The 15,072-nt window shown below is 41.2% G+C and overlaps 1 protein-coding gene across 1 annotated transcript; it reads right to left on the bottom strand.

Annotated features, from left to right (window-relative positions):
• Nucleotides 1-253: 253 nt before the first annotated feature.
• Nucleotides 254-2,310, bottom strand: LOC112263490 (fin bud initiation factor-like). The gene has a single exon (XM_024439806.2). It carries the CDS (start codon nucleotides 1,783-1,785, stop codon nucleotides 1,156-1,158), a length of 630 nt encoding a protein of 209 aa, XP_024295574.1. The 5' UTR covers nucleotides 1,786-2,310; the 3' UTR covers nucleotides 254-1,155.
• Between the last annotated feature and the right edge of the window lie 12,762 nt (nucleotides 2,311-15,072).

Genomic DNA, 15,072 nt, shown 5'->3' on the forward strand with positions numbered 1-15,072 from the left:
AATTCTAGGCTATTCCTCCCTCTTGCCTGGCTCTCCTAGCAAATGCACACAGGCTACTTCCTCATGGGAAAACAGTGGTGTGTGTGTGTAATAACACACTTCTTGGTGGGCATGTCGGGGCACTTTGAAGTATGTCCTTAGAATCTTTGTAAAGTTGTTAACTACCTTTTGTCCTAGAAAGCTGTGCAAATCACTGGTTTCACCAGCTGTAGTTCTGTCTTGTCTATAATAACGAGGTGTCCAAACCCCTGAGTAGAATGTCAAACACAAAATCTTTATTAAAAAAACGGAACACACAAAACCTGTTAGGAATGTTGCCACAGACAGTGTTTGAAGTCCATGAGTGCTGCCTGCAGTCTTAAGTGTTTATCATACTTGTTGCAACACATACATATATCATTTCGAAAAGAAAAACAATAGATATTGCAGATATTGAAACACATTAGCCTAAACAAAAATAACGAGTACAATTAAGCTCTTCTGTCACATAGATATTGACATGCACAGCATTTATTCCCATAACATGCTCTGAACATTTCCCCAAACTATATTGCATCCACAAAAAGGCAAAGGGATATACACATCATAAGTCACAACTTTATACGTTTAAACAATGCAAGCATTGTTCCAAGTATTATATAAAACTCTTGTTAATTGGCCTTACTGTAAAAAGAAAAATGCAAATTGTTATACATTGTAAACATTTCAATAATTTCCAGCCAAATTCACTCAAGCTGCCAAGTGGATTCTGTAGGTAGGCCATGTCACATACTCTATAAATAACACCTGTTGCGACTGTTAGACGTCATCGCGATGAATGAATAGTCATCTTTGAAATCCCCCGTCAGAGCAAGGCATCGACAATTATCAATTGCCAAGGCATTTTAACGCAACGCCATATTGCAAATGCCCAAGTAATGTTGCCACAAGTAAACCATAGGCCAACACAAAATGAACTGACAACATTGTCAATTAATTACATTTCACCCGACATGCGAAACCCCCCTATGCCTATTGTATTTTTAGAATAAATAACACTGGTATCATTTCTGTCTGCATGTTTTATCTCTCCGTTAATATAAATATGCAATGAAATACAGGATTTCACCAATATTATGTTCGTCAGATTACTTTTATAACTCGGTTTAAACTAATTTACCCAAGTTTAACCTTCATGTATTCATTTTTCAATCGGCTCAATCTGGTCCCGTGACTTCGAATTATGAGAGAGAGAAGCTCGTGTTTATCCTTCAACCCCACCGATATGTACAGTGTTTCTTTTAGTACGTCTCTTGTGTGGACAACCATGTTCAGAAAGTCGTCGTTTATTCGGTGCTCCTCCTTCAACTCGTTCTCCTGACTCTGTTTGAATTTCACCTCCAGTTCCAACAGAGACTTTTCGGAGTTTGTAAAAGCCTCGCCAATCTGAGTCGTCTCCCTTCTCAAATATTTTCCATAGCTGTCCTCTCCGTCCAAATCAAAAGAAATGCTTTTCCCGATCCCCTCTAGCACCCTGGCCGAGTCTTCGATGTGTCTCTTTATGATCGTGAAATCATCTCGGATTACCGAATCGTGGTCCTCGTCAAGACCGCATTTTCGGTCGTCCGTCATCTTAAAAAGCATTTGACATTTTTCCGGATCATCGTTATTCTCATAGTCGCCGTCTGGCACAAAGTAGTGATGGAACGTGCCGTTAGACATCTCGGGATACAGAGGTCCGTTAAAAAACGCACCGCTAAACGGTAATGAAAACATCCCGATAGCGAGTAAGTGTAGAAAAGCCATTCTACCCACTTATTGGCAATGCGTGAGCAATATAATATACTTTCCTTTAGAGCGCATAAAATATTTAATTCGCTCACCAATCAAACATTTCTAAACTTGCAATGCATGTGGTATACATGAGCTAAAATACCGAAAGTAACTAGGTGTCCAGACAGGATTTGTGATATCTGTAAATCTTCTTTCAGGTCGCTCCTCGTTTAGCCTATGCAGTAAGTGTTGCCAACTATTTTTCAAGGAAAGTAGTAGTTGGTTCAGCCACAGACAGTCACGTGAAGTTTGAAATACGTTCCCTTAACTTTACACATAGAAACCCCAAAGATTTCACGCAGGAGTAGCCTACCAAACAGCAATTTGAAAGTGCCTGACCGTAGCTTTGTGACTCAATTTTAAGATCAACATCTGGATTGCTCAAGCACCGCGTTTGGTTTTGACTAATGATAGCCTACCCTCTCTCAAATCTCAAATTACATCCATGCTCCGTCACTTAAAAGGAAGCGCAGTTTCAATTGACTGCAGGTCCGGTCCTGGCCGATATGCAGCCTAGACAAGACCAAACAAATGCTGCCCTCCTATCCCCACAAAGTAGAATACAGTCTCGGCCCACAGTGCACTTTAATGAATGCCTTTCCATCTGGTAGCCTACTTTTGTAAAACAGGCAGTTACATTAGCTTTATAGTCCTGATACCTGACAGAATGGAGACTAATTATACTGAACAAAAATTAAATGCAACATGAAACAATTTCAAAGATTTTACTGAGTTACAGTGCATGGAAGGAAATCAGTCATTTGAAATAAATTCATTGGGCCCTAATCTATGGATTTCACGACTGGGCAGGGGTGCTGCCACAGGTGGGCAGGGGTGCTGCCATGGGTGGGCATAGGCCCACCCAATCAGAATCAGTTTTTCCCTACAAAAGGGATTTAGTACAGACAGAAAAAATACTCCTCAGGACCCCCTCTCCCTCAGACGATCCCGCTGGTGAAGCCAGATGTGGAGATCCTGGGCTGGCGTGGTTACACGTGGTCTGCGGTTGTGAGGCTGGTTGGATAAATTCTCTAAAGTGATATTGGAGGCAGTTTATGGTTGAGAAATTAACATTAAATTCTCTGGCAACAACTCTGTTGGACATTCTTGCAGTCAGAATGCCAATTGCACGCTCTCGCAGAACTTGAGACATTGGTAACAAACTGCACAACTCAAGGTGTCCCAAAAACAATGCACTCGCCCTCCCAAACTTTAAGTATTTTCATGTGACCCTCCCCTTGTACTGTGAAATACATTGAACACCCTCCTCTCCCCTCATAAAATTAACTGAAAATAATGTTTACAACCACAAACAACTTCAGTGACCCTGTGTTAATAAACATGGATAGACTGCCACTTCACCATGCTTTTGTGGCAGTCGATGCCACACATTACTACAGGCCAGAAGGTTGAGGGTTCACGGACTTATGTTCCCCAGCAAGAAAACCAAAAATGTTGCTCAAAAAGGGGGAACCAAGAAAGAATCACTGACAACCAGAATGAAATAGGTGGGGTTTGAGGAGGGATTCCAAAAGACACTCATGGGTGTATCCACTGAAAGTTGCATAGTAGCAACAACGGGGACCTAAAAGACACACACCATATGAGCGCCCACTAAATTCTAAATTTGCCCCTCAGGGGCAAAAAAAAAAAAAAAAAAAAAAACACACCAAACTTAAAGACCAGAAGCAAACCAAAAAGGTAGCGCAAAACAACATCATTGTTTGTCTACAATTCAAAATAGGGAGAACCAACTAAAGGTGTTAACCCTCCGTATCTATCAAAACAATCTGAAACACTGGGCCAGCCACTCTTAAATAGATCCTGGGCCAGCACAGGTGAAACATCTTCCCACTAATGAGACGGCAACCTGCACAGGTGTAACACCTACTGACTAACGAAGTGACACCAATCGGCGCGCCCTACCTGCTAACAAGTTGTTTGTACGAATGTCCAACCTCAAAACATAAATGGAGCAGGCTAGAGACAATGATCAGCTAGGGGGCAATCAGATTTTCTACATTTTGTTGCCATATTTATATAAAATACACTATATGCAATGACTATTCCACCAACAGGTTTCTGTGCTAATGCACCACACAACCAATAAACAAAGCATATCAACTTCGGGCACTTAATATCATGGTTTGCGTTTTCAACACCACAATAAATAGACTGTCAATCTCGGCAAACAGAAAATACATCCCTCCCTACCTTGTTGGCTTACCCAGTATCAAAGGCTTGTTTTGACAATCTCCGAATATCATTAAACTTTTTTGTGTTTTGTAACAGATATCTCATTTCATTCATCAATTGGCCACTGCACAGTTAAGATTGAGTGATTGATTTATTGGTTTAATTTTTCAGCTCTGACCTTAATATCCCACACCAGTCAGGTGGATGGATTATGCTGTTTAATCAGCTTCTTAATATCCCACACCAGTCAGGTGGATGGATTATCTTGGCAAAGGATAAACGTTCACTAACAGGGATTGTTTCAAATTGTTAAAATAGATTTGTGCACATAATTTGCGAGAAATATCTGTGATCTTTTATTTCAGCTCATGAAACATGGGACACTTTACATGTTGCGTTGATATTTTTGTTACCCCACTCTTCCACCAAGGCACCTGCAAGTTCCCGGACATTTCTGGGGTGAATGGCCCTAGCTCTCACCTTCCGATCCAACAGGTCCCAGACGTGCTCAATGGGATTGCGATCTGGGCTCTTTGCTGGCCATGGCGGAACAATTACAATCCTGTCTTGCAGGAAATCACGCACACAACGAGCAGTATGGCTGGTGGCATTGTCATGCTAGAGGGTCATGTCAAGATGAGCCTGCAAGAAGGGTACCACATGAGGGAGGAGGATGTCTTCCCTGTAACGCACAGCATTGAGATTGCTTGCAATGACAACAAGCTCAGTCCGATGATGCTGTGACACACCGCCCCAGACCATGACGGACCCTCCACCTCCAAATCGATCCCGCTCCAGAGTACAGGCCTTGGTGTAACGGCCACGCCTTCGACGATAAACGCGAATCCAACCAACACCCCTGGTGAGACAAAACTGTGACTCATCAGTGAAGAGCACTTTTTGCCAGTCCTGTCTGGTCCAGGGACGGTGGGTTTGTGCCCATAGGTGACGTTGTTGCCGGTGATGTCTGGTGAGGACCTGCCTTACAACAGGCCTACAAGCCCTCAGTCCAGCCTCTCTCAGCCTATTGCGGACAGTCTGAGCACTGATGGAAGGATTGTACGTTCCTGGTGTAACTCAGGCAGTTGTTGTTGCCATCCTGTACCTGTCCTGCAGGTGTGATGTTCGGATGTACCGATCCTGTGCAGCTGTTGTTACACGTGGTCTGCCACTGCGAGGACGATCAGCTGTCCATCCTGTCTCCCTGTAGCGCTGTCTTAGGCATCTCACAGTACGGACATTGCAATTTATTGCCCTGGCCACATCTGCAGTCCTCATGCCTCCTTGCAGCATGCCCAAGGCACATTCTCGCAGATGAGCAGGGACCCTGGGCATCTTTCTTTTGGTGTTTTTCAGAGTCAGTAGAAAGGCCTCTTTAGTGTCCTAAGTTTTCATAACTGTGACCTTAATTGCCTACCCTCTGTAAACTGTTAGTGTCTTAACGACCCTTCCACAGGTGCATGTTCATGAATTGTTTTTAGTTCATTGAACAAGCACGGGAAACAGTGTTTAAACCCTTTACAATGAAGATCTGTGAAGTTATTTGGATTTTTACAAATTATCTTTGAAAGACAAGGTCCTGAGTTTATTTATTTTTTGCTGAGTTTATGTGTATATAAAGGAAGAGAAGCTTAGGACTAACCCCAGAGAGATAGAGATATGCCGCTGGCATGCTATGACACCAACATGCATTTCTTTATGTCAGATGGATACTGCGTCTGCTATACAGATATAGACGTACAAAAGGATGGTAATCCGTTAACTCTCCTAGGCCTGAAACAGTCTTCCTCACCTTAAGTTCAACTGTCAGAGTCAGTTGGAGCGCCAGGGCACACTGCCTTCATATCATAGGTCTGCAGTAGCTAAAGCTTAATAATAGCCACACCATACCAAACATTCACAAACGTTTCAAAACTTTATTATGGTAATATCAAAAGTAAGTCCAGACATTGATTATAGGGAAAATACGAGTAGAAGAGCAAATGGAAGCCAAGGAAAAACGCACTACCCGGCCCTGTGCCCCCCAAAAACCCATGCAACCCTCCCAAAGTTAAAAGAACAGTTTGACAACCCTCCCCTATTTTGGACCACCCCTCCCAGCAGTAAATTTCGACGTGTCCCTAAAGTAAATTTAAATACATTTGCCAAATGATATAATTACTCCTGTCTTTACAGAAATAAATAAAATACTTTAAAATACTTCAACAAAAAGCATGACAGCCACCGAGGATGATTAGCTTCTTCATTTTTTTTTTGCTGTGGATTGTTTCAAAGCACATGCGAGTAGGCTTATGCCTAGTTTCGAAGTCCGCAATTTGGGCAGCACGTGGCAATAGGCCTAGCTGATCATAAGCATCTAAAATATGTGTGAAAATAAAGTGTCTTGAATTGTTGAGAAATGGTGAAGATATAGGCACATCTCTCTCCAGAATGATCTCAGCTCTTCAGAATGTGTTCAGCTGTCTCCCGGAAATTCTTGCACATTGTTTCACAACCAAAACAAACAGCAAATGCATCCAACAAGTTTGTAGAGTCACAAGCTTTATGTAATCATTGCGTGCTAGGAATATGGTACCAAATACTAGAGCTCTGTAGAGCTCCAAGACAGGATTGTGTCGAGGCACAGATCTGGGGAAGTGTACCAAAACAGTTCTGCAGAATTGAAGGACCCCAAGAACACAGTGGCCTCCATCATTCTTAAATGGAAGACGTTTGGAACCACCAAGACTCTTCCTAGAGCTGGATTGAACTAGCGTCACGTCTGGAGGAAACCTGACACCATCCCTGCGGTGAAGCATGGTGGAGGCAGCATCATGCTGTGGGGATGTTTTTCAGTGGCAGGGACTGTGAGACTAGTCAGGATCGAGGGAAAGATGAATGGAGCAAAGTACAGAGAGATCCTTGATAAAAACCTGCTCCAGAGCGCAGACTTGAACCTGATCCAACATCTCTGGAGCTACCTGAAAATAACTGTGCAGTGATGCTCCCCATCCAACCTAACAGAGCTTGAGAGGATCTGCATAGAAGAATGAGAGAATTCCCCAATTACAGATGTGCCAAGCTTGTAGCGTCATACTGAAGAATACTCGAGGCTGTCATCGCTGCCAAAGGTGCTTCAACAAAGTACTGAGTAAAGGGTCTAAATACCTATGTAAATGTGATATTTCAGTTGTTTTATTTTGATAAATTTGCAAATAATTCTAAACCTGTTTTTGCTTTGTCATTATGGGGTATTGTGTGTAGATTGAGGGGGGGAAACTATTTAATCCTGTTTAGAATAAGGCTGTAACATAACAAATGTGGAGAAAGTCAAGGGGTCTGAATACTTTGTCCTAATTCTTTTGGTCCCCTAAAATGGGGAGACTATGTACAAAAAGTTCTGATATTTCTAAACGGTTCACCCGATACAGATGAGAATACCCTCAAATTAAGCTGACCATCTGCACTTTAACCTTTTAGTCATTTTATCATTTCAAATCCAAAGTGTTGGTGTACAGAACCAAAACAACAAATATCTCCCTGCCTAATGGGCGAACGGTCCTGATTGTCTGTCTGGCAGGACTTGTCATCATAGTGAGAGAAGTCAAGTTCTCTTGGAAACCTAACACCAAATTAATATGCACCATCCAAAATAGGACACAGGGTAAATCAATAATTTGCAATGGGTCAAAAAGGTCATTTAGCTACATAGTTTTGTTAAACTATAATTGGTCATTTTTTAAAGAATAGCCTATTTTAGCCTACATGATTTTGTAGAGAATAAATTCACAATATGTGCACTTTGAAGTGGAACATTGATTGTGCCAGTCTAATTTAAAACATGTAGGCTTGCATGTCCTTTTTATGACGGCTAGATTGACGTGGCCACAATAAGTGTTAAATAATAGATAGGCTTACATGGAAACCACATTTGAAATGTAATCTTTAGTGCTGAGCGATTAGTTCTTGATTAGTTCTTTTTGAGGTCGGTTCGGTTTCGGATGATCACTTTAAATTTCATTAGATACTATGTATTATGTGGGTTGAATGCTGTAACAACAGAGAATAAAAATCCCATGATTGTAGTGTCTGCCCATTACTGCTTATCACTTATTAACCATCATTTGTTCACATTTACTTTGATGAAATATTTCAGTTGTTGTATTTATTACATGTTTTATTTGATGACCTTATTATTTTATTCCAAGTCATCATCTCATCTCTATAGAGTTGCTGCCTATGCTTTCTGACAAAATCTCTATTTTAGTAGTTTTTCAAAGTAAATAAGGCCTACTTTTATGACTGCTGAATACCAACTATCAAAAAGAAACAGACTGGACAAGTAGGAGCGCAATGGATTATGGTCATTGTAGTTAATTCCCACATTTTCTGCGCTAAACTATGTAGAATATTGGCCTGTTGGAAACTACATCTCCCTACTACATCGCATAGTTCAGGCTTGATCTGATTTATGTCTAGAGAGACTGTGCAATGTGTGCATTGCACCTGTCAGTACTGCACATGTAGCCTAAAATGGACACAACTGGTTCCTATTTTTGAGTGTGTGTGTAATAAGACAAAACAGTTTAGTTTATGCCTGTAATACATGTTACATAAAGAGTACATCTGAAAATAATTGTGTACATTTTGAACGTTGAGTAGTATATGAAAGGTTTTTGTTGACATACTGCTCAACATTTGATGGCAAGTAGTCTATATTTGAAGACAGTTGTCCTCAACTATACACTGTACCTCTATCACTTTCATCAATCCTATTTATGGTAGTATTGTTTTAGTAAAATGTCTACACAGGGTGAATTAGACCCATAGAAGCCTGGCTTTATTTCCTTCTTATAAATCAAATCAAAGTTTATTTGTCACGTGCGCCGAACATAACAGCGAAATGCTTACTTACAGGCTCTAACCAATAGTGCAAAAAAAGTATCAGGTGAACAATAGGTAAGTAAAGAAATAAAAACAACAGTAAAAAGACAGTGAAAAACAATAGCGAGGCTATATACAGTAGCGAGACTATAAAAGTAGCGAGGCTACATACAGACACCAGTTAGTCAGGCTGATTGAGGTACACGGTACATGTAGATATGGTACATGTAGATATGGTTAAAGTGACTATGCATTTATGATGAATAGAGAGTAGCAGTAGAGTAAAAAAGGGGTTGGCCGGTGGTGGGCGGCGGGACACAATGCAGATAGCCCGTTTAGTCAATGTGCGGGAGCACTGGTTGGTCAGGACAATTGAGGTAGTATGTACATATGTACATGAATGTGTATTATATTGATAAAAATATGTACAATAAAAATATGTACCATATTAGACTGTGCAGATTCTGGTCAATAATGTCCAGGGTTTTTCAGTTAAAAACATTTTGAAGCACATTATGGCCTTTTTTATTTTGCCCAAATGTTCCAGCTATAGGCCTATTAATTGAAATAACATGGAACCTCTCCTCTACAAAAATGTGTGCTTTGAGAGGGAGAATTAGGAGTGGAAAAGTGGTGAACCACAATTTTTCAAGTTGGAACATCTACATTCAACATTTTTGTGCCACAAGGTGTCATTCACTGAAAGTAGCATTGTCAAGATGGCTGTCAATCCTTGACCCATGGCTTAAGGTGGTCACGGAACTTGAACCCATCAAGTCCTATTCATGGTGACATGGTATTTAAGGAAATTCCGACTGCTCATTGCTTTCTTAAAGCAGGAAATTACTATACCATGAAGCACCCTTTGTGCCCCAAAAGGAATCCAAGATGGGGTGCTATTATTGTACTTGCAAACTTAGTGAACGGTCTTGATTGAACAGAGTATGAATATATATAGTATTTAGTGCTACCTAAGTCCCTTCCCTTTATACTGAAGAAGTCCTTCTGTTTTTTAAACGTCATATTCCTGTGCAGCCCTCCACCTGATGATATTCTAGTCAGGCCAGGTGAGTGGGGACTTCGATGTCATGATCCCCATGAATGGAGCCTGAACAGACCCTTGTCTTGCATTTACATCACCACGTCTCTGCTATGGCCTCTCACTTTATATCCTCCATGAGAAAAATTGTCAACAGCGGAACTAAAAGGGGGTCGCCAAAAGTTTTTTAGCGTGAAGTTTGTCTCCAGTACATATTTCTCATGGACTTTGAGAGGTGTCGGAGGCTGCCACTACTGCACAATGATAGAGGCAGATGTATTATTCTCTCACAAATGGGTCGTTTGTATTAAAACATTCTGTTATCATCTGACAAACATAGTTTATGGGTGATTTTGAAATTACGGGCACTTTTGTCATTTCTATTTTCTTCGTTTCTATAAGAAAATGTATCAACAGAAATACTCTTCTCATTTTGTCAGGAATCACAAACTGGTATTGGCTGTGACCATTTTATTTGACAATACATGGTTTTTACTCAGTTGTCTAATAACACCTTCTGCAGATGTGGTTACCATTAAATCCTAAAACATTTTTGTTTAAAACTGAATGACATACCCAATGAGGTTTTTGATTATTTGGTTAATCTGTACTACTACATTAAGAAGTAATTATTTGAATTCCTTAATCCATAAATATTGGCCCGCACTGGCTGTGCTGTATACCAGCACGTAGGCTACCATCAATAGTGCAAGTTTCTTGTTCAAATGTATATATGGTGAACGAATATATAAATGTAACATGCAACAAAGGTTTTACTAAGGAAAATCTTTCAATTGACATTAATTCATTAGGCCCTAATCTATGGATTTCACATGACTGGGAATACAGATATGCATCTGTTGGTCAAAGATACCTTTAAAAAAGTAGGGGCGTGGATCAGAAAACCAGTCAGTATCTGGTGTGACCACTATTTGCCTCATGCAGCGCGACACATCTCCTTTGCATAGAGTTGATCAGGCTGTTGATTGTGGCCTGTGGAATGTTGTCCCACTACTCTCCAATGGCTGTGCGAAGTTGCTGGATATTGGTGGGAACTGGAACACGTTGTCGAACACGTCGATCCAGAGCATCCCAAACATGCTCAATGGGTGACATGTCTGGTGAGTATGGATATTTTCAGCTTCCAGAAATTGTGTACAGATCCTTGTGACATGGGGCCGTGCATCATTATGAAACACGAGGTGATGGCGGCGGATGAATGACATGACAATGGGCCTCAGGATCTCGTCACGGTGTCTCTGTGCATTCAAATTGCCATCGATAAAATGCCATTGTGTTCGTTTTCAGTTGCTTATGCCTGCCCATACTGTAACGAAATATTTGTATATGTCAAATAAAAACATCTAAATGAAAAAAAAAATGTTACCATTCTACCCCTTGAGACACAAAAAATGCTGTTATTGCAAAATTGCCCTTACATACATAATCATAATTTTAGAGACAATGCAATAGGATGCATTACATCATTTTCAAAATCCAGTCACACATGCCGATTTACTTACTCCCATTATGGTGGAATAAATGTATAATAAGAGTCAAGGTTGAGTCCCTCTGCCTTTTTATTTATCCAAACTCTAGTGTGTGCCACTGTCAGGTAATGGCAAAAACCCTTATAAGTCTGGAGAAAAACAACAACTTCCACTCAAAAGGCTTAGTCTGGCAAAGACATTCCAGTCTGGTGTCTGTCAAGATGAAATCCCGACAGGAACATTCAAAAAGTGAGTCACAAGATACAAGGGTGTGTCTGCTTAACTTCGTTAGAACCCTGTTGTGGCACACAACATGTTGCACATGAAGCATTCAGGATTGACTCATAAAATCCTACAAAGTGGCTCATGACCTCACTGTCATTATCCTGCAGAGAATGGAAAAGAGGTTTGGGGTGGGGATGTGTTGTCCATGATGAGTTCTGCAGTCAGCCAGAGTGGCCTCCTCCAGAGACTCTTTGAACTTTTATGACAGAGCTAAACACAAGATACCCCTTGGCCTCTTTACATCCCTTTAGGTCCGGGCCCCTCCTGAGATTTCCTTGTATCTGTGCAAAGAGGAGGTCCTGGCCACACTTACATTATATAGGCCTTAGACCAGAGTAACCACCGTACCAGTTAAATAACCTATATGATAACCCTGGAACAAGTTAGAGCGTTCATGCAGGTAAGGAATATTTACAAAAATATAACATTACTGTAGTTTGTAATTGCCTGTAGGCCTTACTGCCTGTACATATAAGCATTCTGCTACACTCGCATTAACATCTGCTAACCATGTGTATGTGACAAATACAATTTTATTTGATATGACAGGTTACCTTTCTTGGGTAAATACATTTTGAGAACCTTCAACATATCTAAATACAGGACTTATAGTCTTGACTGTAGTTTTAGTACTAGATCAATGGACACTTCCAATGTTTCTACTTCACCAAGCGTTCTTCTCAGCAAAATGTCACTGACGGACATTTACAAAATTCTGATGCACCCACATCTCTGTACAGAGCCCACTGTGAGGTGTGTGGTGAGGCTGTAAATCCAGCCTTATGCGACACCAATGTGAAACGTACCAACTTTGATCTCCTTCCCTTGCAGATGGCCATGGAAATCTATTTTGACTTTAATATAGTGTAGTCTCAAGCTCAACTCACCACATCCTTATTAGTCACCTCTATATAATATTAAAGACCATATGACCAATCAAGTTTTGAAGGAAACACTTTTGTAGAACCACTTTGTTCAATGCATCAGAGGGACCAATCTCACACAAGTTACAACATAGCATCTCAGGAGAAGCAGGCAAAATTTAATAAACTCACGAACTTCACATGAACTTGTACCTACGCCAGTTGAACTGATCTGGACTATATTTTTATCACTATTTATACGGAACCCGATAAAGCATACTGTAGCTGTTTCGGCCTCGCAGAATTTTCCGTGAAATAAAAGTTTTCATTATTTGCAGCTCTCTGTTTAAGCACCATGGTATTGGACGGCAATGAAATCCTTAGATGCCAGAGAGGTTGTCACTGCAAATAAAAGGCCAATGAAACACAGCAGGACCTCTTTGGGCTTTATTTACTTTGCCTTTACAAGATATGATGGAGATTAAGTCGTTTTAGGTTTTATTGGTTTCTCGCAGTCGTACACCAATTTGCAATCATAACATCAATCATGAATAATGATCAAATAGTAAAAACCTAAACTACCAAATCACTTTTAATATAACATAACGCTAAAAAATGCAATTGTAAAAAACAACAATACTACAAGGACAAGATTTGGGGTGGCAGCTTTAGAAACGACATCTTTAGATTTCTTAGGAAGGCATTCTAAGGCCCCGGGGCTATATGCTGTGTGCATTGATCAGTTTAGTGAAGAATGGAACGGGAGAGTTCTGATAGCGGCCTGTGCGTGTCATGGGAGTGTTCAATTTGTGGCTGTTGTGGGTTGCCCGTCTAGGATACTGCTGTCTGGTTGAGGGGAGCCAGTCTGCCAGCTGGGAGTTTTGCAGGGATTTAGCAAATGTCAGGCACATCTGTTCCCGTCTTGCTCTCCAAGGACATGATTCTGAGGGTTTCGAGGGCTTCCTGGTAGTGAGTGTATAACCCACCCAGAATTATTCTGCAGGCTCTCTTCTGGACACGCTCCAGCTGAGCAGTCAGGGTTTGAGTGAGGCCACAGTGTCAGGCATGGATAGCATACTCCAGAACTCGTCTTACTTAGCCAATGTACATTGAGTATACAAAACATTAAGAACACCTACTCTTTCCATGACAAGGACTGACCATGTGAATCCAGGTGAACGCTATGATCCCTTATTGATGTCATTTGTTAAATTCACTTCAATCAGTGTAGATGAAGGGGAGGAGACAGGTTAAAGAAGGATTTTTAAGCCTTGAGACAATTGAGACATGGATTGTTTTTTGGTATAATTCAGAGGGTGAATGGACAAGACAAAAAAAATAAGTGCCTTTGAATGGGGTATGGTAGTAGCTGACAGGCACACCGGTTTGTGTCAAGAACTGCAACGTTGCTGGGTTTTTCCGCGCTCAACAGTTTCCCCTGTGTATCAAGAATGGTCCACCACCCAAAGGACATCCAGCCAACTGGACACGACTGTGGGAAACATTGGAGTCAACATGGGCCAGAATCCCTGTGGAATACTTTTGATACCTTGTAGAGTCCATGCCATGATGAATAGAGGCTGTTCTGAGGGCAAAGGCTGGGGGTGCAACTCAATATTAGGTAGGTGCTCCTAATGTTTGCTATACTCAGTGTAGATGGATTGTAGATCTGCTGTGGTTACATAGAGCTGCTTAATGTACTTGAGGAGGAACAGCTTCCTGCTGGTCCTTGTGCTCATGGTGTCAACCTGGCTGCTCCAGCGCAGGTCCTGCTGGACAGCGAGACCCAGCACAATGACCTTTGATGTCTCTGACAGGGGGACGCCATTGACAGGGGGACGCCAAGAGGGTTGGTGTAGGGGGTGGGTTTTTAGGGATGGTGATATGCATCACTAGAAATTGTTAAAACGAGTGGCTGCCCGGATCTTTAATTTAAAGACTCTTGCTCTCTTCGGTCTCAACGTAGACTTTGATCTGAAGCCATTCTTGTGATTATTGTGATTGGCTACATAAGCCTACAAACATTTACAAATTGTATCTATGATCGTATGCTATACATTCATGTTTTTAGTATGTTATTTTTATATCTGAGAATTATACGATTATACGAACGATATCAGGCCACACCCGGCCATGATTACAGACACCTGTGTGTGTCCTTTGACACTATATAAACTAGTCACCCTGCAGGTTTGTCGTTATACCCTGATGAAGACAGCTTGTCTGTCGAAACGTTGGTTATTAGGTTATTAAATTATTGCATCTGAGCTCCTAGAGTGTGCGGCGCTCCTTTAATTTTTCAAGTGTTCCTCTCCGCTAGCCAGCACATCGCCTAAATTGGTGTGTGTTTCTTTCGCCTCTAGATATGCATCACTAAACATTTATTTTCATTGAAGAGCATGTCGTTGGCAGCAATCCAGGTGCTGAGCGCGTCCAGTTGCTTCTGCATTGATGATGGTTGCAGCAGTTTCCTGGTTTCAAGCAAATTCATGTCATCACACAGGGTTGGCAGGTGCACGTGCAT

Source organism: Oncorhynchus tshawytscha, linkage group LG12, assembly GCF_018296145.1.
Source record: "Oncorhynchus tshawytscha isolate Ot180627B linkage group LG12, Otsh_v2.0, whole genome shotgun sequence".
NCBI lineage: Eukaryota > Metazoa > Chordata > Actinopteri > Salmoniformes > Salmonidae > Oncorhynchus > Oncorhynchus tshawytscha.